The sequence below is a fragment of the Mizuhopecten yessoensis genome, unplaced genomic scaffold, assembly GCF_002113885.1.
Source record: "Mizuhopecten yessoensis strain PY_sf001 unplaced genomic scaffold, ASM211388v2 scaffold6785, whole genome shotgun sequence".
In the NCBI taxonomy this organism is placed as follows: domain Eukaryota; kingdom Metazoa; phylum Mollusca; class Bivalvia; order Pectinida; family Pectinidae; genus Mizuhopecten; species Mizuhopecten yessoensis.
In genome coordinates this window covers 193,587-220,696 of record NW_018406723.1, presented here as the reverse complement: position 1 = coordinate 220,696, position 27,110 = coordinate 193,587, and the positions used below count along the sequence as shown (strand labels likewise).

The window sequence follows — 27,110 nt, the reverse complement described above, 5'->3', positions numbered from 1 at the left end:
ATAATTGATTGAACATGCCGTGCCGTTGATTGAAGTTGTGAATAATTGAACAATTTAACAAAAAAAAAATACAATTATCAGGTATAAATAAAGACTATTGTTATAATTATTAATCTGTGTAGACTTAAATAATTGCTATTTATTTCAGTATCAACAAAATACCATAATTAATGAAATTAAGTAACCAGCCCTATAAAGGGTCAGTAGGGTTGGGTCAGGTCTTTGTTTCCATCAAATTTATATTGTAACCGAACGGGAAGTTTGTTACCGATCAGATTAGTATTCACTCTTAAGTGCTAACGCTAATAAGTTGGTAATTGACTTTATAAGTCTAACTACTCTACATAAGTCACAGCTTTGTCTGCAGGGATTCGAACCCATGACCCTACACATACCTGTTTAGGTTATATACCAATTATTCTGTAGGGGGGTGACTGATAATTGACCGAACCCGCTATATCTTATCTCAAATTCTGGTAGCATAAACAATTTAGGAATAATCCAAATTAACACTTAAAAACAAAGAGAGAACTCATGGATATGATATATGTAAATATATAAACACACAAACTGAATACAAATCTACTGTGGCTACCGACAACACGACTCAAAGCGTGAGAAAGTTTTGCGGAATACACCACAACCATTAACCAATCAGAATCAAGAACACCCTTAAGCCCACAATATGACACACTGATAGGATTTCATCACAACATAACTTAGAAATAAACGTGAGTGTTACTTACCATGTTGTTTCCCTTAAAAAGAAGAAAATGTAAATATCAGATGAGTCATAAATTAAGAAAATTGCAATAAATATCATAATTATGATGAAAAATATTCAAGATCTTGATCATTAATGTTTCCAACTGTTTAGAGTAATTTTTAAATGTTATACACACCTTTTAAAAATGTACCATATACATGTACTAGTTTCAGTTAGACTATTCTATGACTTAATGCTCTTAATTATAAATATCATTTTTTGGTTAACTTTGTACCAGAAAAAGTCTTAAGGTCATAAACGGAAATAGGAAGTACATCCCTCGTTGAAAATCCAATGTAGGGAGACAGTATCACAATTTCCGCATAATCTAATGTTTAATATTAAAGTGATGAATATTGTATGCTTATTATTGACAGAACAGTGTGTTCTTTCAATATTAAAGTATTGCAAAGCAATCCAGGCATTAATTCAGGTTTTTTTTAATTAATGAGTCACATGTGTCCATTTTTCTGTACTTCAGGAAACCGGCTTCTTATTTCACTGCTGTGAAGTTTTTCAAGAATGATAACTCTTGCATGCAATTACTATGTGTATATGGTTTTATTATCAAATGTCAATTTTTAATTGTTTATAGATAATTAATTTTACACAATTTCAGTATTTATGAAATTGATATACATTAATGCAATACTAATCTATGTTAGTATCATTTTTATTGACATTATTTTGCAAAAAATTGTGTGTTTCAAGTTTTTTTTCCAAATTCACTCCTTTTTACATAAATTTCCATTTAAAATCCTTAAAATTCTGACAACCTATATTTTTTTTGTGGCAGAAAATTTTCTTTACTTCAAAGCAATATAACTACAAAATTTGAATAAATTCTACTGAGAAATGGTGACACAATCCTATTACCTTAACCAAGGAAATGGAGCTAGTTAATGTAACACCTGACGAAAGTCAGTAAAGTTGGAAATATAGGTCACAGTGACCTACATTTTATGGACTTCTACAAGTTTTGGACTTCTACAAGTTTTGGACTTCTAGAATAACAGTTATTGAGTTTAACACAAAGTCTAACCAGGGATGGACGGATCAACCGATGAAAAAATAAACGTTAAATGCCTCCTCCGCTAATTTTAACACATATATAAAAATGATTGGAAAAAAACAAGGGAACTAACTGCGTCACTAGACTTACCACCATGAAGATTGTGAAATGGCTGGAGTTTGTCCCTGTGATACTGAAGGAGATATTGGCGTTACTGCTGCTGTCAGCATCATACGCCATGATGTTACCGACTTCCTCTGGGTACTGTTTGCCTTCCGATACGGTAAATGTGTAGTTCTGCAAACAGAAAAAAAAATCACATCAACATTTCAACATTAAATTAATAAACTGAATTTCTGTGAGGTCATTAGGTTATTTTTGTAGACCTGAAATCTGCAATCAGAAAATTTATTAAAATACAGACTTTCGATGATGTCAACATGTTGTTTTTATGGACCTATAATAGTGATATAATGACAGAGGACAATGTAGAACTTAATCTAATCACAAATAAACTACACGAAGACAGTAACATGAAGCACAGCAATCAACATCCGCCAAAAATGTTTATAATAATGAGACATCGAATTGTCATCCGCAGTTTACATTTAGAAGCAATTTTGAAAACAAGAGGCTCAATTGGCATGTATCTCTCACTTGGTATTCGTTGCTGTGATTTTCAATGTATGACGAAATAAAATTCATTTAAGTAAACTTGATATACCTTTTCTCTAGCATGCAATAGACTAATATAAGTCATGATCCTAGGCCTCATGGGTATTCAGAAAAACTTAGTCAAGATTTAAACACATTTTATCCCTATGACCTTTAAATTGGGCCAAATTAATCTATTTTGAAAAAGTAAATGATGGATTTTCATTCCAGCACATGCTTCTGGCTAAACATTATCTCGCGTAGTCTCTTGATATTCAGAAGATGTCATTTAACCCTTTCACCACTGTAAACCATAATGGACTCATCCATATCAATGCATGGTCAAGTTTACTTAAGGTACATCGGTGTGAAAGGGCTGAAGTTCAAAGTTGATGCTAAACGGACAACGATGTCAGTCTACCATCAATAAGCAAGCTCACTGGGCCCTCTGGCTAGGTGAGTAAAAAACTCTAGTTCAATTGAACTACCAAACTTACGGGTTGCAAAAACATTGGAGCATTGTCGTTGATGTCCTGGATCTGGAAGTTGATGTTGGCTATTGACGATAGGCCGGCGGGAGATGTTGCTCGCACTGTCAGAGATAAGATCTTCCTATCTAACGTCTCGTAATCAATCTCTCGGTTGGCAAGCACCTTTCCTGAAAACGTATCATTAATAAATTTAAGAGAAATTTATATCGCCATCGGTCTATGTTCTCTCATTTTCTCTACCTTTTTGGTATACCTCTACCTTTTTGGTATACCTCTACCTTTTTGGTATACCTCTACCTTTTTGGTATACCTCTACCTTTTTAGTATAACTCCTAGGTACCTGATGGGGGGTACAGACGTTTTGGTACTCGATCATTTCGGCACCAAGATGTTTCGGTACTTCTAAAAAGTCGTTAAAGAGTTTTTTCTTTAAATCTTCAGCACTTACTCTTTAAGTTTGTACTTTGTTTACTTTTTTGTGTCTTGTTTGTTGTTGATTTTACAGTTTCAGATTCTTCAGTATTCTTCATCTTCACAAAAAAAAGTACCAAAACATCCTATTTTTAGGTACCAAAACAAATGGATACTGAATTTACCGAGATTCCTTGGTGGTTAGACAGTTGTCTGAATGATGTGACTAGATCTGCCTTGATCCAAGTTGCCAATTTCTATATATAGTAACCGTCGCGACCTTGACCTCAACCTTTGGTTCCTGAAATATGTACTCATTAGAAATACACATGTATAATTCTCATACTTGACTTTTGATCAAAATCTGTTAACAAATGGATCGGAGTTGCTGGAGTGATGTCAATGAATTTGCTGACAAATTCTCTGAAAATAGTATTAATGTTGACCTTGACATTGACCATGAAACATTGCAACAAACTCATTCAATGTGTTTTGGTACTTGACTGGATGATGTTTAATGAAAATTTGTTTAAAAAAATGAAGTTGCTAAAGAAAGTGAATCAATATTTGACATGATAAAACAGACACTGGTAACACTACACATAGAAAATGGGGGAGGTTTTAAAATTTTGAATCGGATTACTCATCCGAATAATTGTTTGTTCAAATTGAAATCAAGTTGCTAGTGAATTGAGACAGGACAGTATGGGGATGGCCATGGGTTACTATGTGATTCACCCATATGAAATGGTCGGGGCATAAAATTCCTTTATTTAATCATTCAATTTTCAAAACATCCCTAAGGTACTAAATGCGAAATGTGCTGCCCGCTGCCCGCATTTTGTACCTTAGGGATGTTTTGAAAATTGTACGTTGTTCTGATCACGGCCCACCTATAGTCGGCCGAAACATATGTAAACACAGGATTAAATTTGCCGATATCCCAGTTGATGTTTTTATGGTCATCTCTTATCATTAGTGATTCCATACTTCTATGGCCGGACTAGTGAATTCTATTTAAAGAATCCATCAACTGGGATATGCTTGCTGCATGACCTTCGCTGATCTTTTATGAAAACTACCGCTGACTGGACGTTGGATCTCCACCACCCTGCATTTATTTTATCATTGTTTGAAACAATTGTTGATATATATCAGGTGTTATTGTTCCATCCCGAAGAAATGTATGTACCATTTATTTTTATTTTTAATCCCAGCAGCAGGGCTCACCTGTGGTTCTTTCAACAACGAAGTAATCTTGCGTGTCGGTTCCCGGGACCTCCTGGAAGTCTCTGATTTGCTCCTTGGTACTGGGTACATAGGCGATCAGTGTGATGTAAGTGAAGTTAGACTTCGCCTCAGGAATAACGTGGTTGTAGGACGGATTTGCTTTTGTCCACGGTGCGTCAAACTCCGGAGTATCATCCACATCTTGTAGGATATATATGAGAGCAGTTGCTAAAAAAAAAAAAAAGATTTATTACATTTTGTTAAAACTGTAATAAAGGACCACCCTAGGAAAGTCTAAAAAAAGTGGTCTCTTAACACAGGTGGTTGCCTAATACAAGTGGTCTCTTAACCCAAGTGGTCTCTTAAAACAGGTGGTCTCTTTAAACAGGTAGTCTCATAAAACAGGTAGTTGCCTAATATAAGTGGTTGCCTAATGCAAGTGGTCTCTAAAACAGATGGTCTCTTTACACAGGTGATTGCCTAATACAAGTGGACTCTTAACACAAGTAGTCTCTTAAAACAGGTTGTCTCTTAAAACAGGTGGTCTCTTAACACAGGTGATTGCCTAATACAAGTGGTCACCTCATACAAGTGGTCTCTAAGTACAGGTGGTTGCCTAATACAAGTGGTCTCTAAACACAGGTGATTGCCTAATACAAGTGGTCTCTTAACACAAGTGGTCTCTTAAAACAGGTGGTCTCTTAAAACAGGTGGTCTCTTAACACAGGTGATTGCCTAATACAACTGGTCACCTCATACAAGTGGTCTCTTAGTACAGGTGGTTGCCTTATACAAGTGGTCTCTTAACACAGGTGATTGCCTAATACAAGTGGTGTTTTAACACAAGTGGTCCCTTAAAACAGGTGGTACCATAATATAAGTGATTGCCTAATACAAGTGGTTTCTAACACAAGTGGTCTCTTAAAACAGGTTGTCTCTTAAAACAGGTGGTCTCTTAACACAGGTGATTGCCTAATACAACTGGTCACCTCATACAAGTGGTCTCTTAGTACAGGTGGTTGCTTCATACAACTGGTCTCTCAACACAGGTTCAGTTCACAATGAAATCACTACCATGATGAATATTAAAATGTAGTCTTTTAACACAGATGGTCATATAGACAGGGCAAGAAGTTTTGAGAAAATATAATCCTATAAACATTAAAATCTTGAATTTCAAATATTATTGGCATAATCAGCATATCAACACGATAAAATCATATGCTATAAGGACAATAGTAGATCAAAGAGAAATTAATTAGTTGGCTATTTTGTATTGGAACAATGAAACAATGGAAATGTACGAAGTCAATATCAACCAATCAGAATGCAGTATGCTAATGAGTTGTGTACAGACTTTTCTCAATGTTGACTTTCACATCAGTTCAATAAAGGTGTAGATTTTAAGATAAGTTATGTAATTTAATGGACGCGCGAAAGAAGGACATTATTCTTGATATATTTATATTTATTCTCCAAAACTGTGCATTTTTTAGCTGTGCCTACAGTTTGGTCCAATTAGTGCATTCGTTATCGTGAAATATTTCTGCACCACCTGGAGCGTTTCAACCGTGATACGCGAACGAGACCTTTCACAAAGACGTGTGCATCAGTGTTGGTATTATCTCATTTAGAGCAAACGTTTCTTCAGTACTTTTCAAGTGTGTCACTAAACTTTTATCAAATTCAAAAGGACTGCTTACAAAATAAAACAAGAGACTTATATTTAAGGGAGTTTTTTCGCAAAGGAGATTTAACTCACTCACCCCTAAAGACACATTTGAACTCTTCCAATTCAAAGGTTGGAATAGTTCATTATGAAATTTTAGGGGTGAAATTGCTTACCTGTGGCCGTTTGTTCCAGTGTCGCATTAACATCCCGAGCTTCAACTATAAATTGGATTTGTGAGGCTTTGTCGAAGTCCAAAGTTGCATTGGTATAGATTATACCAGATGTGCTATCTATACGAAAAGCTTGCTGTAAGACAAACAAAAAAACCCAATAATTTTAAATAATTGTAATAATAATTCCAGGTTCTTATATACCACTTTATCACAACCTAATTGTAGGTCCACTCAAAGCGCTTCACAAATTATTATCCGTGGTTCAAGGGCCTTTGCACCAGTGATTGAAATTCGGAAACCAATGTTTAAACATCATATGTCAGTGTTTCTTAAAATCATTTCTATAATTTATCATGGATAAGCCTGGTAATAAGCCCACCTTTGCGAGATACTTTTTACAAAAACTTCAAAATGTCTCACATCTTGTTTTTTTTTTTTAAATTTGTTGTTTATGCCTTTGGAAATATTCTGAAATAAGATGAGATTAGAGTTCCAATAACCCCTTGTTTGTAAGTAGAAGGTCCAGTGTACTTTTTAAAAGTAAGATATGGGTCTTGGCTTTGAAGGGAAGGGAGAGTTGTTACTTTACCCTGTAGTTGTAGTCAAAGATGGTGGCAACTTGTTGACCGTTGGCTTGGTAAGCAATAATGGTGGACAGCCTGATTGAATATTGAATGGACCTAGCGGAATCGAGGTCAGTGGCATTCATCCTCAATACGGATGTACCGACTGGTTCAGCTGCAATAAACAAGTACTTTCAAAATCTGGAATATGAAATTCTGGGTAAAACAATGTTGTGGAAAACAATGGGAGGAAATGAGTTTTATAAGATTTTGAATTTAACCCATGCCCGGTAATAAGCCCACCCATATATAAATGCTATCTCATTGTCCTGTAATAAGCCCACCCTCTACGATGTATCGGTGATTATGTTTTGACCACTGTATTTATTGCAGGATAAATGTAATGTATGCATAAAAAAAGAAACACAAAAAATCGAAATAGAACAATGATAATTATCTATTTATGACGTCGCAATATACGTTATCCCTTTTATTTATAGCACAATAATTTGTCACTATTTGTAAAGAGAACATGGTACATTTATATAGAATAAAATAATAATTATCCAAGATCTACCACTAGGCCTTTCTGCCTTATAGGGCTTCTTCCGAAGGACTGAAAAAGCCCTAGAAGGCAGAAAGGCCTAGCAGTAGATCTTGGATAATTACTATTAGGTTATTCTATATTTCCTTCGCAAGAACTAGTTTATTTATTATCTACTATATATAGTTCAAAGTTTTTTGTGCATTGTTTAATTATAGAGACATAAAAAACCCAACATCATTTGTCATGTTGATTTTTTATGGCTATAGTTATATATGTTTGTATGTATATGTATGTATATAAAATATATGCAAATTTTGACCTACTTTCATCAAGTTTCTCTACGTAGAGTGGAATGTCAAACTTCGGACTCTTATTGTTGGCGTCTTCCAATGTGATGTAGACAGTGGTGGATCCGGTTCTCGGAGGACTGCCACGGTCAATGGCTTCCACCTATATTTAGTACAACAAGTCATAAATAGAATTCCTCAGCAAACAAATGAATAATAAATATGTTATTTCAGTAAGTGACAGTACATTAAAAAAACAAAATCTTTTGAAATATTCAGAATTTAAAAAAATTATTCAGTGGAAGATTGTAATCACATCCTGAGTGCTCAAGAAGGAAACGAAGACCCATGTCTTTACGTCAGTATTGTAGGCAGTTGCATAGATGTCATGGATACACCACCCTATATATCTTTATTTACATGCGTCTTGAGAAAAAAGGCTTGTTACCTAATGTATAATGCTGATTTGCATGCCAATTTTTCTACTAAATTTATAACTGTCATTGAAGGAATACTGTTATTCACGTGTTGTAAAGCGCCTTAGAATAATTTTACAAATTATAAAGGGCGCTATATAAATGTTTTATACTATCACTTATTATTAGTATAACTAGACATAAAACCTAATGTTAAAGTGATGTTATAGAGTTTACCCTGATGTTATAGTATGTTATAGAGTTTACCCTGATGTTATAGTTTACCCTGATGTTATAGTTTACCCTGATGTTATAGAGTTTACTGTGATGTTATAGAGTTTACCCTGATGTTATAGAGTTTACCCTGATGTTATAGAGTTAACCCTGATGTTATAGAGGTAACTGTGATGCTATAGTTTACCCTGATGTTATAGTTTACTGTGATGTTATAGTTTACCCTGATGTTATAGTTTACCCTGATGTTATAGAGTTTACTGTGATGTTATAGTTTACCCTGATGTTATATAGTTTACCCTGATGTCATAGAGTTTACCCTGATGTTATATTTTACCCTGATGTTAAAGAGTTTACCCTGCTGTTATAGAGTTAACCCTGATGTTATATAGTTTACCCTGATGTTATATAGTTTACCTTGATGTTTTAGAGTCTACCCTGATGTTATAGAGTTTACCCTGATGTTATAGAGTTTACCCTGATGTTATAGAGTTTACTGTTATGTTATAGTTTACCCTGATGTTATAGAGTTTACCCTGATGTTATAGTTTACCCTGATGTTATAGAGTTTACCCTGATGTTATAGAGTCTACCCTGATGTTATAGAGTTTACCCTGATGTTATAGAATTTACTGTGATGTTATAGTTTACCCTGATGTTATAGTGATGTTATAGAGTTTACCCTGATGTTATAGTGATGTTATAGAGTTTACCCTGATGTTATAGTGATGTTATAGAGTTTACCCTGATGTTATAGTGATGTTATAGAGTTTACCCTGATGTTATAGTGATGTTATAGAGTTTACCCTGATGTTATAGTGATGTTATAGAGTTTACCCTGATGTTATAGTGATGTTATAGAGTTTACCCTGATGGTATAGTGATGTTATAGAGTTTACCCTGATGTTATAGTGATGTTATAGAGTTTACCCTGATGGTATAGTGATGTTATATAGTTTACCCTGATGTTATAGTTATGTTATAGAGTTTACCCTGATGGTATAGTTATGTTATAGAGTTTACCCTGATGTTATAGTGATGTTATACAGTTTACCCTGATGTTATAGTGATGTTATAGAGTTTACCCTGATGTTATAGAGTTTACCCTGATGTTATATAGTTTACCCTGATGGTATAGTGATGTTATAGAGTTTACCCTGATGGTATAGGCGGCAGTGTCATCATAGTCCAGCGTTGCACTAGATCCAACGTATATGATTCCCGTGTCTGATTTGATTTTGAAGTCATCTTTTGCCCCCACAGTGATGGAGTAGGTTAATTCCCCGTTTGTGCCGGAATCAGTATCTGTTGCCAGAACCTGCAGTACAGTGGTCCCTGGTGAGGAACGAAAAAGAAAAATTAGAGAAAAGAACAGAAACAGTAATTACAAAAAAATCGTAATATTTGTGCTGAATATTGAAGATCAAAAATAATTCCTTTCTTGGTTAAAATACACACAATTCAAAAGAACCTTGTTATACTGCCATCATTTGTTCAGCAAACTTTTGGCATTATAAAGGTGTGGTAGGGTTAAAAAAACACACAAGTATCCAGTGCTTCATTCTATCTATTTATTAGGACAGGAGCATCGCCACGTAGATAAATACTGGGAAATAAACCCCTGTGAATACATAGAGCCATTGTATAGTACAACAGTATGATTGACAGTCGGTAAATCGGTATAATATCTAGTCCGCATAGAATAATTATACAACAGTAATTTGTCCGCGTTACTGTCAATGGTAGATCTGTCTGACGTAGGTCCTCGGCCGTCTATACCTGGCCAGTGCGTCGCTCCCCCCAAACATTCCACTTTATACGCTCACAAACACGCCCCTATTCACGTTCAAACTCACACGCATGCACTGCACACTCTGACATACCTGGACACAACTGAACAAACAGGTTACAGATAAATATAGACACAACATTACCTAACTACCGGATGCACATGGACACTATCAATAGACACACAGGTAAACAGAGAACACTCCCTGTAACCAGTTACACACATAAATAAACATGACTGAATACATGACAATACAAATGAAGATATAACTGACCCTATGACAAAAGGGTTTGGCAATATGTAAAAAAAATATTGATATATAAAGGCATAGCATGGTTTGGTTTTATTTTGTTTAACATCCTATCAACAGCTAAGGTCATTTGGAGTAAAGAAACATGGGACATTGAGATATGCTGACGGAATTCAGTTAGGTGGCAAAAGGAAAGATGGGGCGCTGTACTAAGCGTGCAAAAAGATTTTAAAAATGTGTTGGCTCAAAGCTGGCTAAAAGCAAACTGATTTTGCTTGCAACTGGCTTTTAACCAAAACAATGGTTACTTGTATTTGTATTTTATTCATGCATACACGAATCGCATGAAAAAATCACAGCCTCTGATTGGATTATATAACTACATTATGTTCTTTCTGAATTTGATGTGTGATTTGTATTAAATCCATTACTTCTGCCTTTTGAGAAAACTAATCTACAGACAGAAGTAATATATAGGTGCCTGTACGTGTTCGTTCATACGAAACAACCCGTTTGTTTGTTTTTAAATGTAACATTTTCGTGTATAAATCCTGGCGAACCTTACAAGGCTTTGTCAAGGCTCGTCTGAAAGCAGCACCAGATTATACTAGGTCTGACCTCATTTCACAAACAAACAACACTGGTCCAACCGGTTCAACCGTTAGGATCTTGATAAATGAAAGAGGCCCATGTGTGATGACCGAGTTATACAAAAGAATTCCAAGCAAGGGAGGTAACTGCTATATGTTCTTACCAGTAGCCACTGATTCACTGATTGTTTTATTGTAGCTGGTATTGGGAAATGTGGGATTGGCGTTGTTCTCGTCCTATAATAACAATAAAGAAAAGTTAACAAACATTCTTTCTTTCCCCGTCAAACATGTCAACACTCCCAAATATATTATTGCTATCTTAAAACACATTTCTTCAAGCAATCATATAGTAATTTTACCCTGGAAAATAAAAGCAATGATTCAAACCGTTGCTCTGGAGTGATGGTTATTGATTTAATATCGTTTTTGAAGCTGACTTGTGACAGTTTCAACTGTTTTAAATATGGCTGAAATGTTTCCATTTTCTATTTCTTTGATGTTCAAATGAAAAATGTCATCTTTTAAAAAATGAAAAGTGACAAATAAATACTCCATAATTAAATAAAGCCTAAGAAAAAGAAATCAATAAATTGGATTTTGACTTTTGAAAATCGTCAAAGATCTTTAAATCATCTGTTACCATAGCAACCACTTACTCTGACTTCTACCGTGATTGTGACATAGGACACTTGACTCGGGTTTCCACTGTCAGCGGCAGATACATTTAGGTTAAAACTGCAAAAGATTTAAATAAAATCCATAAATATTTTATAAAATTATTTTCATTACAATGTAACACTGTGGTCAGATAAGTCAACTCAAGTTACCATTAAGTACAACTTGGGCAAAGTATATCATAGCCGACACCTTTGGAATTATTCACTGTTAAAAAACAACAAAGGCCATAACTCTAGAAGGAGCACAAAACCAGGGGCCTGTTCATTTATGCAGACCAATATATAATTGATTCCTCTTTTTCAATAAAAGCAATAATTCAGGGGTAAAGCTGCAAATGTTAAAAGTAATCATTGATCATGTGACTTACAAATCCCAATTATTGATCATGTGACTTACAAATCGTAATCATTGATCATGTGACTTACAGATCACAATTATTGTTCATGTGACTAATAAATCATAATTATTGATCATGTGACTTACAAATCACAATTATTGATCATGTGACTTACAATCGTAATCATTGATCATGTGACTTACAGATCACAATTATTGTTCATGTGACTTACAGATCACAATTATTGATCATGTGACTTACAGATCACAATTATTGATCATGTGACTTATAAATCACAATTATTGATCATGTGACTTACAAATCACAATTATTGATCATGTGACTTACAAACCACAATTATTGATCATGTGACTTATAAATCACAATTATTGATCATGTGACTTACAAATCGTAATCATTGATCATGTGACATACAAATCATAATCACTGATCATGTGACTTACAAATCACAATTATTGTTTATGTGACTTACAAATCGTAATCATTGATCATGTGACTACTAAATCATAACATTGATAAATCACAATTATTGATCAAATGACTTACAAATCGTAATCATTGATCATGTGACTTACAAATCGTAATCATCGATCATGTGACATACAAATGATTATCATTGATCAAGTGACTTACAAATCATAATTATTGATCAATCATGTGACTTACAAATCGTAATCATTCATCATGTGACTTACAAATCGTAATCAATGATCATGTGACTTACAATCCGTTTTGACCAGGTGTGTCTTTGTAGTTGACCTGTGAGATGAGTGACAGGACACCGAGGTTCGGATCAATCCGGAAGGCATTGTTAAGAGTGTTGCCCCCGACGATGCTGTAGGTTACTGCGAAACCATCAGGGTCACTTGCCTGGAAACACACAAAAAATAACTTTGTATAAATATCAAAAAGTATTATATGATAACTTTAAAATCATCATCTTGTTGAATTTACCACAATTCAAGTAACAGCTGGTTGGAACTACAAGCAAGGGTAGACATTTACTTTTTCCACAGGCAGCAGCCTTCAGAACTATCAGGAAAAAATATTCAAGCACTGATGAATTGTCAAAGTCCTGTCAATTCAAGCAGGAATTGGCTAATAAAAACCATTGAACGATGTTTCATTACGACTAGCCAAGAAGTGTAAAAAATATGTTATGCCATAAGGATCCCCTATTGGTGCCAAAACCTGTAACTATACATTAGAAACAGTTTTTTTACCGATCATAACTATAGCTTTGATAAATAATTTCAAAGATGTATGCAGGACAAAACTGTATTCACAGATGGAGGGACAAACACCCAGATTCCTGTATTCCGTCTTTGCGTATTGCAGAGTTATCTTCTCTTGGGAGCAGGTATTGATTGTTACGTCATTGGTTTGTGTGAGAAAATTACGTCGTTTTCTCAAAAATTGATGACGCTACTCTCACAAACAAGTGCCGTAACAATCAATACCTGCTCCTAAAAGAAGATAACTCTGCAATACGCAAAGACGGAATACATGCGAGGGAACAAAAACGGCAGCGTTTTATACCTGTACGGTAACCGGAATGAGGAATACGGTTGATGATTCCGTAACGGTCGATCTGTAAGACGACAGTTGGAAGACAGGTGGAAGATCATTGTAGTTCAGCACGGTTACAAGGAGGGAGGTAGACGCCGTTTCGGTGGGATTTCCTCCGTCTGACACAATCACCGTCATTTCATACTGGACAGCTCCATTGTCATAGTCCAACTGCTGGGCTAAGGTCACGACCCCTGTGGTTGGGTTGAGGTTAAACCTGAAAATATGTAAATACATTTCATCATTTTATTATCTGCAACAGAAAAAAATATATGACAGAATTCAATGAAATTTGCAACTTTATTTCATACTGTGTAAATAATGTTTTAAACTCATTCACCCCTGAGAACAAAAGTGAACTCTTCCAATTCAAAGATTGGAACAGTTCATATGACAGTTCAGGGGTGAATGCGTTAAATGTTTCTAAGGTCATATGAAAAACAAGAGCTGTTGGAGAACAGCATAGCTCACCTATTGGTGATATAGGTTGTAAAATAGCATATATCAATAGAAACAAATGTATAGTAAAACCTTGATATAATGCCCGTCATTTCTTTCGCCACCTCACTTACCGTCAAACATATTTTCAGGCCCCTAAAGTATGTTTTTCTTGATAATCCCTTATATGTTTCCCTCAATTTATCACCAAACCCCTTTATAATGCCAACATTTCTTTGAACAAATGATGGCAATATAACAAGGTTTTGCTTTACTTTAACATGTAAGAAGAGATGACCAGCCAACATGAAATCGTTAACAGCGTATTGATGGTGGTGACAGATCCAACACTGTCTGGCAAAAACTTGCCCCAAAACTTTAACCTCAGAAGGTGGGATGCCAACTCCGGGGTGACGACATTAGCCCCCCTATTCTCCGAACAGGCGAGCTTAAAAGCAGCGAAGTGAAAGAAAAGACAGAGATACCATGTACATGTGATTCAATGGAGGTAGCGGATCAATTTTTGTTTCTTCAAAGTTCCAAAGCAGAACCCCCATCCCCTTCTGACTCAGAAGGGTGTCCAACATTAGTTAACTCATTGACCCCTGAAATTTCATAATGGACTATTCCAACTTTTGAATCGGAAGAGTTCAAATGCGTCTTCAGGGATGAATGAGTTAACCCATATATTCATGCAGTGGGATAGATTGGGATTATTTTTAAATCAAAACACAGCTGTGATGTCATCCATAGTTATTTGCGTACTATATCCAACAGAATTCATAGGCATCACCTGTAGCCGTCCAAGAAGTTACCTGTAGCTGTCCAATGTTCCCTGTAGCTGTCCAATGTTGCCTGTAGCTGTCCAATAAGTGACCTGTAGCTGTCCAATAATTTACTTGAGCTGTCCAATAGGTTACCTGTAGCTGTCCAACAAGTTACCTGTAGCCGTTCAATAAGTTACCTGTAGCTGGCCAATAAGTTACCTGTAGCTGGCCAATAAGTTACCTGTAGCCGTCCCATAAGTGGATTCTTTTGTGTACTAATTGGACAGCTACAGGTAACATATGGGACAGCTACAGGTAACATATGGGACAGCTACAGGTAACATATTTGACAGCTACAGGTAACTTAGTGGACAGCTACAGGTAGTAACTTATTGGACAGCTAAAGGTAACTTATTGGACAGCTAAAGGTAAGCTTTTGAATGAGCACATAATGAGGCTATACAATGGCAAACATAGTTATAGAAAAAATGTGAAAATAGATATTTATTAAATGTAACACAGAATTTAAACATCAACATTGTTTAAAGTATATCTAGTATTTATATTCCCATAGTCAGATTTCCCACGTGCCTCTGACTGTCCAATATTTTACATATAATAGATAGTTTTCGGCTTATATCCTTTACTTACAAATCTATTTCAATGAAAAAGCAGGTCATGGGATAATGTCATATTAGGCGTAAGGGAGGTAATCAGTAACGAAACATAAAACTTACATAACAATGTTCGGATCTACGAAGGTGTAAGTGAGTGCAGCATTGGTTCCGCTATCACTGTCTGTGGCCTGTTGAAGGGAAAATCCATTTTTTTAAATTTCAAACAATGTTTGCTACATATAATACTGGTAAATATATAAGCAATATTAAATAACAGAACAATTTTGTTTTTCTACAGATGTGAAATAAATATAGATCTCATGTTTTCGATCTCATAAATTACACTAGAAATAATTTCTGTTGTTAATAAACTACTTTAAAATTGTGAATATGAACGTTTTTGATGTTTTATAAATATAGATGTTGGATGCATAGAAATATTATATCTTAAAACATATACATGGAGAAGGGAAATATAGTATAAACATCTTATTTAATAAGCAGCAAAGTTTTTGCCTAAATTACAGATCCGATTTTTTAACATTTTTCCCCTCATTTCTACGACACTATAAGACTTTAATGGAGGCATCAAGTTCAGTCTCACTTAAAATTCAAATTCGACACACCATTCATATACAGCACACTGGAATGTAAAATGTGTAAATATAAGTGTAGATGAACTGAACTGGGTCGACCGTCGGCGACTAGGTGTCCTCATTAGGTAGAGTGTCCGTCTTGAGTTTGGAAGGTCTTGGTCTCAAACCCCGGTCTGGCTGTTACATTTTTTCTTTCTCCTATTACAAAATTGGCGAGCTTGCCAACCCTTGTTTCAAGCACTGACAGTATGCTTAGCAAGGGGATACCAGAACTTTATGTTGTGTCTGCGGGAGTAAAGACTGAGAAAAAGGAGGGAGGAATGTAGCGGAATTAGACTGGGTCGGTCATCAACGACCAGGTAGCTCAATTGATGGAGCATCCGTCTAGAGTTTGGAAGGTCCCGGGTTCGAACCCCAGTCTGGCTGATACATTTTCTCTTTTTCCTGTTACATATTAAGCAATTTGGAGTATTTAATAAAAAAAATCCAGGACATGAACCTTAATGCAAATCTGCCAGATCTTACAGTGCATTGAAGAGGAATAGAAAGGCATATTTAGTTGAATCAAACTATATTAAACCTACTCTAATGGTCTGAACAGTCTTTCCTGGTAGTTCATTTTCGGACACACTCGCCGAGTACGAGGTTTGCAGAAAAACTGGAGCATTGTCATTATAGTCAATGATGTTGATGTTGACAACGGCCGTAGAAGACAAACTGTTGTTGTTGAAATCGACAGCTTCAATCTAAAAAAAAAAAAAAAAAGCTCTGGGAGTCAAACTGTCATTAACTAGCATATAGGTTATGTGATCTATTTGCTTTTTTAAGAATATAGCAGACTAATCCAGAGCATCTAGAAATCATTTGGGCCGTGAAAAAAAAAACGGGATTTAAACATACAGAGATGTTTAACTCTGTACACTGTGGTATTTTTATGATAATGTCAAAATATACGAAATCACACATTTCTTATTCTGTGTTTTCCAGAATGATAAAATATCACAGTATTTTACATTTTTTTTTTTTACAATATACAGGTCTATAATTCTTTAGATATAAACAAATATGAAATGTACACTTCACTATTTTCATTTAATTAACAAATTAATTTGATAAAATATATAAAAAATTACATGAAAATAAAAAAGGTCTTGAAATTTATACCATGAATACAACGAACAAAGATTTCACTTAAGGCTATATGATGTTATAACTATTATACCTCTGAATTGTGACAGAACTGTCTCCCTTTATAATTTTCAATAAATATTACCTGGTAAATGTTGTTTACTTTCCAATTGTGTAGTAATTTCATTTACTGGGTCCATATATATACAGTCATTAAAAAAAATCATATTTCAACTCTTTTAAATGGAAGATACATAAAAAAGTTGAGTAGCATACATCCTTAATAGATCAATAACCTTTTCTTTTATTTTGTGAGAAAATCAGGTTTTTGACAGCTAGTGATTTATTGCAACAAAAATATAAGTTCAGATATGTTACAACAATAATGTATTTCTTGTGTGAAAAAAAGTAAGCTTGAATCTTGAAATGAAATTAAAGATTTAGATACGTTACCACGACAACTCTTGTTCGGTAAGCAGGAACTTCGTAGTCCAGATTCATGTAGTTATCTATGACAAGATTGAAGCTGGCCTTGCGGGTTCCACCGTCGTTGTTCAAATGGAAGGCAGGGGGACTGCTCTGCGAAATTATGCTCACGTTGAATGTCGAATAACTCAACTGCAAGGAAAACATTCACACAAAACTTCTTATTATCAACTGCAAATCAAAATGACTTGATCAGGTTTGTTACCTAATTAAACAATTCAAGAGGCCCATTCGATCTGCATCACTCCCAAGGACCATTATTATCTATTTAGAAATAACTGTTGGAAAATACCAAATTGCAGGTTGATCTGCACAAATGCATGTGACCATGAAAATTTTGGTACAATATTATAAAAAAATCCTTTTAGAAATGTTAGTTCAATTGAGTTTTTTCAGCACTGAATGAAATTTAACTGTTTATTTTTACCGATTTGCTATTCTACATGTTTAGGAAAATAAATCAGGGCAAATATCAGCTCCTAAATAATCAATAATAAATGATCAATGTTACATGACTAGTTTCTAAAAAAATATGTATACTTACACCATCAGCTGTCCTTGTCTGAAAAAAATAAAAAAACAAATAGAAAAAAAAAGTTAGATATGTAAACAACAATTCATAAAACATTTTTTATCAATACTACAATTGCAAAAAATATATGCTTTTAATTTGTTTGTTCAGTTTCATATTTTTTCATATCATATAATTTGGACTTTATCTTAAAAATACTTGTGCTCCGATTCCTGGTGACCTTGTTGACCTCTGGGACTATGCATTTATTGGTAACATATAGCACATCTGTACCTGTGACCGCTAATTTGACCCCAGCTACATTGGGACATCGGCTACTGTGTTGCCATTGGTAACCTACCAAATCTGTGTCAGTGACCTCTGGTGACCCCAGCTACGATGTTGCCATTGGTTACTTACCGTATATGCATCAGCGACCTCTGGTGACCCAAGCTATTGTGTTGCCATTGGTTACCTACCAAATCTGCATCAGCGACCTCTGGTGACCCCAGCTATTGTGTTGCCATTGGTTACTTACCACATCTGCATCAGCGACCTCTGGTGACCCCCGCTACTATATATGTTGCCATTGGTTACTTACCACATCTGCATCAGAGACCTCTATGGTGACTCCTGGTACTATGCCATCATTGGCTATGGGTTCTGTGAGGTTTACATTGTACGTGTTCTTGGTAAATATCGGTGGATTATCGTTGATGTCCTCAATGGTCACTTCGACAGTAACCTCCGCCATTGAGTTCGTCAGTAGGCCAGTGGTATCATCAATCTCAATTGCCTGAAAAGCAAGCAACAATCCATCACAATAATTAGGTTCTCAACAAACATGAGGCTAAACAAATCGATTGTTTTGTTTTCATGTTTGGCTCTCACAAAATTATGGTACCAGTAAGTACAACTAGTGTATTGAATGAAGACTATTTGTTTCAAAATATTTTTAAAAAGATTATAAAGCGAGTCTTTTACACTTGTGAAGTTGCTGTTAAAAATAAGTGAAGACAATGATAGATTATAGACACTTATCAAAAGAGAATTCTCAGCATTTTTATCTCCTTAGGAAAACTCGTCAAACTTTTCGTTCAAAGCACTATTAAAGTTCTGTGATGTCATCATATAGATCGCCATATTGCGATACCTTTATACTCATCGAACAGAGCGATATCAAAGCAATGACAAACGGGGAAAAACATTGTGAACAATCATGTGTCACACTTCTCCAGAAAAACGAATCAAACATGAACAAAGGGCCATAACTCCGTATATAAGGGAGCACGAGACCTAATTTTAAAACATTTGTTATATATCATAAAAGTAAATATGATCGGGCTTCTAAACCATTGATGGCTTCTGCTGCAGACACTGCGACAGTTGTGGTGCCTCTTGCTCATTTTTCTAGAGACAATCGTTATATAAGGGAAATCATAATGGCCAGGAAAATTGTGAGGGGAACACAACGTTTTATTTCCTTGTCATGTGATTAATATAATCCAATCAGACATGCTGTTATATAATATGATTATAACAACGTGATTGCTTACAACTCCTAGCTATCTCCTTCAAAGATATTGTTACAAACATTATCTTGATAATTACTCCACTAGTCAAGGCAACAAAAATTACTTGTCTGAAGGACCCGCATAAAATTTGTTCAAATATTATTTCCTTTTTCTTTCTCAACACAGTTAAGTAACTTGTAAGGAACTCCGGATTAAAATTAGAAAGAAATGGCCAAAATGAGCCGTCAGACATACCTTTATTATGAATGAGTGACCGGCTGGGTAGGTCTCACGGTCAATATCACCCTTGACCACTATTACCACAGTGTAGACCCTCGTGGCAGCATCCATTGTGATGGACAGGTCAAACAGGTCAGCGGAGTCTGTAACACAAGGAATAATAGGAACTGACCAGTGGTCTCAGATGTCAGAAAATTTCCATATTGTCGAACGAATTACAGTCAAACCTGTCATAAAATACCACCTAAGGGAAGACCAAAACATGGCCTCTTAACACAGGTGGTTTCTTAATGGAGGTGGTCTTTTAACACAGGGAGTCTCTTAATTGAGGTGGTTGCTTGAACAGGTTTAACTGCTTGATACCTTTATTTTTAACTCTATTTGAGAACATATATGGACTTAATTTTATCTTTTAGAAACAAACACAAAAAAAATCGAATTTTGGTAAGACAAATTTAACAATATAAAGAAAATGAAATGTTCATTTCTTTGAAATACAAAGCTAACACATGTAGCTTAAGCTTAGCTGATTTTTTTGGCAAATTAATTGGTCCCTTCTTCTAAACATATGCATTTCTAGAACACAAAAGCATTTATTTTTTCATTTTTGAATGTACAAATCCAATATTATTATTTTTTTTTTTAAATAAAAAAAATAACCGTTTTATTTTCATTTTTCATTATGGCTTACGAAACAAACACATTGATTTATCTGATAAAATATCAGTCTCATATACTGTTTCTCAAATACAGCTAAAGGGAGTTTCATCAAAGGGACAGAACTCTTGCAGCAGCTACCTGAATTAGAAAGGAAAGAGATTAAAAGCAATCGATGGCAGTATATATATTTTTACTAATTGTAAGATATTCTACTTAATTAGTACAATATCCGGAGAATGCAGCTTTAGACACCAACATAAATAGCAGAGAGTAAAATTATGAATTTTAAAAGTTCAATGATATATTATTTAAAGTTAAAATGAATTGACAGATATATACACCAAACGCCTCGTTAACTCCAAGGAAGCAGTCGAACAAAAACAGCATTTTAAAAATGACAGTCAAACCTTGTTATGTGTAAAAAGTTCAAACCATTTATTTTTTTCCGTAAAAACCTCGGGATAAACGAGGTTTCAATCTATCAGTGTTAAGACATATGGAAATAAAACGTAATGGCTCAAAAACTTCTTCAAGGTAGGGTGGGGATAAACAAAACAAAAAACTTTTGAAATAAATAACCTTAGTATTTCAGACATCAATGTTAAGAAAATAAGGTACGTATTTTCCTGGGTATTTTACGAAATGCCACCTTTGTTAATGGTGCACTTATATAATCCATATGAAGGCATTTTCACACATTTTTTTTTTTTTCCTAAGGTTTTGTTTCTGTTTTTTTTTTTTTTTTTATGTCTTTCATATATACATCATATTTATAATGAAATTAAGCAAACGAAATTGGTTCTGAAAACTGTTTTTGCTTGAAAAACTATTTTGAATTTGAAACAGAATTTCTACACCATTTTTGGGAATGGAGCTGACTTTCAGCCCCAAATAGGATTAAATTACAAAACAGAATAAAGTCTTGAATACATCAGAACAAAGTTTCATGGTGCCAAAACATAAATTTCAAGTATAGATAGGTAAATTGTGATATTATAGACTTTGTAATAACAACATTTGACTGTAACATATACACAAGAGCATTTTATTTAAACAACATTATTTTGCATTTTGACAATTTTAAACACAACTTTATGAAGCTCAATAGATTGTTTTTAGTGCTTACTTGACCAGCAAAATGTTTACACAATACAAACATCGACAGAAAGAAATAAGTTACATATTTTTTTAGATGATTAAAAAAACAAAAAACTTTATATTCACATTTTTTTTTTTTGCAGAATGGATGATCAATATGGAAAATGTTGACATATACACCACATTTTCTTCCTTAAATAGCATTAAACTGACAATTTTCTCGTGTGCACGATATATTTTTTGCATTTATTCGATTATTTTTTTCGTTAGAAACAGAAACTGCAATGCAAATAAACGTATTAGAATTTTTTAATTAAAGCCACGTATGATTTCTTTCCTATTTTTCACAGAGTTATTTATTAGATCAGTTAAACTCATGCTTAACGATGACATGCATTTCAATGTCTGTTTTAAATTCACTCACATGCATACTATATACTGTGGAAGTGTTCACTTTGGAAAGTTTGGGCATTTTCAAATCCGATCACAGGACACAAAGATATCACGAAATTACAATTTTTCATAATATACTGTTCAAACTGTACAACATTGAATTTTAGTGTACAGTTATTCCGTTAAATGTGTTCCATGTGTCGTTTTTTTTTTATGGGGATTGGAATTAAATTTTGCTTCTGAATAACAATAAATGTTATACATTACTTGTGTAAATGTTTCTGACTGAATTTTGTTAATCGTTTTATCTTCACATGATATTTAGATATTTTTCTTTGAAATTTCTGCAAAGCGACATGTGATATTGAGTCACTGCCGAAAAAAATACAACAACTGTCCTGAAAATCTTCACCAAAGCCAATGTATTTAAAAGAAAATTTTACATGATCAACTGTTCAGATTTTTCATTTAATTTGGAAATAGTTTTGATAATGGAAGGTCTTCTCAATTTTAACTAGTATGTATGTGGAACATTTTCACAGTATACAATTTACCGTTGTTATAAAAACTCACTGTACGAAGCGTATTAAGCATGTGACACTCCAGCGCCAGGCACATACGAACAACGCACATGCAGAATGGACATGCATTATTAGTTCAATCACATATCATACGTCATATCATAAACAATGCGATAACATTTCATGAAGAAGAGACACCAAAATCCTTACAGTATAAGTGGCCATGAGTTTGTTCACAAAACAAAATTTAATCTACTGTGTATCTATCGTCAATTTCAATTGAAAAAAATAATAAATCAATGTTCTTAACCGATTTTTACAAACTTTTCAGCAAAAATCGAAGAAATGTTTTTCCATTTTCTGGTTGATTAACGGAAACAATTTTAACACAAATACAACTATTAAATATAGATCATAAAATTTTAGAGTGTGTTAAACTCGCTGCTATTTGTGAATTGAGCAATGACAATAAGCAATGATTTAATTTAAAAAAAAAAAATGTAATTTCTGTTTTGCGGAGAACATTTCATCAAAAATGAACAACAATTATTCTACGAAATTGAAATTTGATTTTGATATGAAGTAAATAAAATTTTTGCAACCCCATTCATGGCCACTAAAGTACCCAGATACAAAACCAAGAACAGATTTTTTTTTTTCAAAGTATACCTGTACCAGGAAAATAAATATTTGGTATAACTTTAACTGTTGAAAGTCAGATACTTAAGTTCACAGAAACGACATCCTTTCACCAAAAACAAGTCAACTTTTTATTAATTTGATATCCAATGTAAGTAGTGTATATGTGGTGTAAAATCACACAGACAGAAAGAAAAAAGGAAGGGGCTGAAAAAGGGAAGGTTTGTTTCGACCGCCAGAAACCATCAAATATTAAAAATGCATGCGCCGATTTATTAAAAGTAAGGTAAAGAAGAAAAAAAAAAAAATTTTGCCTGATCTGAAAATATTTTTTAAAACATCAGCAGTGGGTTCAACATCAGGTCTGTGCAATGAAATATTGATCAAACAAGTTTGAAATAATTTACAAAATTGATCAAAGTTGTTTAATTTGAATATAACATTGAATCATGATCAAATGTCTTTGTTTTTGCTGTAAATTTTCAAAATTTTCAACAGTTATGAAAAAATTATTTAATTCGTGTATGTTGCCATGGAAAAACTGTTCCAAAACTGAAGACATCTTTAAATATAAACAAAATAAATTTTCAACTATGGATCTAAAGCAATTTCTATGTGACTGGAAATTATTATTGAAATTCATTTTTAGCATACTTCTTTGCAACATAATAATGTTTTTTTCTAGAAAAGGTTGATTTTTAGCAAACTGTAAATTATGACTAGGGTTTCCGTTCTAGATCTTTAATAACTGCACATCATATTTATGTATATTTATTTACTATAGCAAGTAACTGCAACACAACTAGTTGTTGCTATGGCAACTATACCGTCTTTGCATATTGCAGAGTTATCTTCTCTTGTGAGCAGGTATTGATTGTTACGTCATTTGGTTTGTGTGAGAAAATTACGTCGTTTTCTCAAAAATTGATGACGTTACTCTCACAAACAAATGACGTAACAATCAATACCTGATCACAAGAGAAGATAACTCTGCAATACGCAAAGACGGAATAGACCAATCTAGTCCTCAAAGCAGTAATTATGGGTGGGATTCTTAGTTTTACGGGAAACTTTAATCCAACTGTTTTGAAACTATCAAACTAAATTTTAAGATCTCTTACAGTGGAAGATTATTTTTTCTTTCAAAAAATTGAACTGTTATGGTACAGTTTTACAGTAAACTCAACCACATTTTATTTATAATTCAAAAGTATGTAGGACACAGCACAAACATTTAAGATTTCGCTCCCAATCCTGTCTAAAATTTCTCAATTTCAAAAATTCACAAAAATAAATGAATGAAAATTATAGAAAAGATCATTAAAATTGTAAGAGAACTTTTTGAATACACCCAAAGCATCTTTTTTTTGGTCAAATTTTCTTTGATCTTTATGCAACAGTGACTGCTGCTCAATAAGGTCAAGGTCACAATTCCTATAAGTATTAGCAATATACCATGTCCAGTCGTACAGTGACCTGGTAATGTAGTTTGAATCTAAAAATGTATGTAAAAGTAATACATGAATATATCTTTTTTTATTTGGACACTGGCAATTTCTTTTTTTTTTTTTTAGGTTAAAATTGTATTTTAAAATTCTTAAGGTCCCTTGGCGCAGTGCTGTGAGCCTAAAAACATAAAAAAAAAATAGAAATGATTTTCATTTCCCCCTCCATGAAATATTATGTGACCTTGACCCCTAGGACTACAAAAGCCATTCAAATCTCAATGTGAGTACTTTCTATATCCTAAAACTTTAAAGGCATGATTGATGTCTGACAGCGTCAATTTCACTGTTGTGAGTCTTCCTAACCTAATGATCTAATTTAATGGCACTCAAACATTAATAGTTTTTATCCAAACGACATGCAAATCTGGTTCATAACGGAGATTTGTAGGTGCTCATTCATGATCGAACCATGGAACACGATACACATGCAGACCAAATACGGACGTAAATACATATATAGGTAAATAAACATAACGGCGGATATGGCATGCAATATAAAGCATTCTCGCACAACAGGTATAATCAATAAGGTCGAGAGAGCGACCTCCGCAAATACTTACTGCCCGAGACATCTGAGTGGGGGAGGGATCAAAAACATTGGTTAATTAGAATTCATGGGAAAGTCTGTAAATGCAATTTTATTTATCGTGATTATCCTGCAGTAAACACGAGAGGTAGACAAAATATCTCTTACTTCAAAAAAGTCATTGCAACAGTCAATGTAATACGAAGATGGGGACTTTAAAAAGTGGGGTGGACTTATTATAATTCAATTAAATACAATTTGCTGGAATTTCTACGGAAGAGAAATAAATAATATGAGTGGGCTTATTACCAGGCATGGGCTTAATGCTGAATAAATGAATTAATACAGTACAAGACTGAAGCACTCCTGCAACACAAATGGTTCTTGGTAATATATATATAAATATTGGTTTGTTGACATTTATTTGTCTGTATGGTTGCCTAATTTGTCATATGGAAAGTGCAGCATTTTAAGATCCTCAACCAAACATTTAACATATATTAAGCGCTGACATTTAAAAAAGAAATAATAACAAAATAAAAACATGTATATCAAAAAGCATCCAAGTATTGTTCAAAATAATATACTTTCAAAATTGATCTTAAAATAATTTTTTATAAAATATACCTTCGGAGAATCTCAATTCCAAATATTATTCCAGGTAAATCTTTCAAATGTTTATAAGAAAATACCAAAGTAGTTCAATGTAAGCCTACATAAACAACATAATCTATTTTTTAAACGACAGTTTTTAAACAGATTCAAAAAATGAATCTGAATCATGAAATATTGCNAGAAAAAAAAAAAAAAAAAAAAAAAAAAAAAAAAAAATGTATAAAAATAACAGGAAAATTCGTGGAATATATCCCCAGCTTACAGGACAAATTGTAGGTTAACATTATTGAGGCTAGGTTTATAAACATGTGAGTATCGCGCTGTTGAGACATAATGTATAGCTTGAAACTTGTAGAAAACAAAAAGCTGTATTCCTCATTGATTATCCATAAATATGCATCAATCACATCGGTTGGCAAACTTAGCATGAGTCGAATGTACATACAGAATTTGAACACTGAACACTGTTACTAAGTTTGAGGACAATCGGATAATTTTTGCGTGATTTAATAAACAGAAACGGCAGATAATGACGTTTTTCATTATTCAAGGGGCCATAACTCTGCCAAATAAAGTCCGCTGGTCATCGTACTTGGCCGAGCCCTTAAGGCATTTAACCCTGTGACCAAGTTTGAAGAAAATCGGTTCATATTTGTTGTAGTTATTGCACGGAAACAAAGCGCGGCAGTTAATGACGTTTTTCGTTATTCAAGGGGCCATAACTGGTCATCGCACTTGGCCGAGCCCTTAGGGCATTTAACCCTGTGACCAAGTTTGAAGAAAATCGGTTAACATTTGTTGTAGTTATTGCACGGAAACGAAGCGCGGCAGTTAATGACGTTTTTCCTTAATCAAGGGGCCATAACACCGCCAAATAAAATCCGCTGAAAGTGGTCATCGAACTCGGCCGAGCCCTTAGGGCATTTAACCCTGTGACCAAGTTTGAAGAAAATCGGTTAACATTTGTTGTAGTTTATTGCACGGATACGAAGCGTGACAGACAGACAGACGGACAAACCCAAATTAATATCCCCCATTTCGGTGAAAGCACCTAACCATCAAACTTGAAAGATGAAATTGGTAACAGCTGAAATTAAACATGTTACACAGTACGGGAAGGGTAGCTTTAATTTATAACAACTGTTTAATAATTCACCCCT

General features: G+C 34.1%; 1 protein-coding gene across 3 annotated transcripts in view; it reads right to left on the bottom strand.

The window, feature by feature from the left end:
• LOC110452669 (cadherin-23-like) overlaps positions 1–27,110 on the bottom strand; it is a 69,544-nt gene that overhangs the window by 29,831 nt on the left and 12,603 nt on the right. For 2 of the 3 annotated variants that reach the window (XM_021501317.1, XM_021501319.1), the window contains exons 12-30: positions 25,370–25,381; positions 20,006–20,133; positions 18,838–19,032; positions 18,270–18,287; positions 17,693–17,857; positions 16,696–16,857; positions 15,636–15,703; positions 13,664–13,910; positions 12,849–12,994; positions 11,745–11,823; positions 11,250–11,322; positions 9,613–9,791; positions 7,843–7,969; positions 6,999–7,147; positions 6,410–6,542; positions 4,565–4,792; positions 2,930–3,090; positions 1,929–2,075; positions 747–758 (exon numbers count right to left, since the gene is read on the bottom strand). In XM_021501317.1, the coding sequence (XP_021356992.1) occupies positions 747–758; positions 1,929–2,075; positions 2,930–3,090; positions 4,565–4,792; positions 6,410–6,542; positions 6,999–7,147; positions 7,843–7,969; positions 9,613–9,791; positions 11,250–11,322; positions 11,745–11,823; positions 12,849–12,994; positions 13,664–13,910; positions 15,636–15,703; positions 16,696–16,857; positions 17,693–17,857; positions 18,270–18,287; positions 18,838–19,032; positions 20,006–20,133; positions 25,370–25,381 (2,429 nt within the window). The remainder of the gene's footprint in view (positions 1–746; positions 759–1,928; positions 2,076–2,929; positions 3,091–4,564; positions 4,793–6,409; positions 6,543–6,998; positions 7,148–7,842; positions 7,970–9,612; positions 9,792–11,249; positions 11,323–11,744; positions 11,824–12,848; positions 12,995–13,663; positions 13,911–15,635; positions 15,704–16,695; positions 16,858–17,692; positions 17,858–18,269; positions 18,288–18,837; positions 19,033–20,005; positions 20,134–25,369; positions 25,382–27,110) is intronic. The other variant, XM_021501318.1, reaches the window with a different exon arrangement.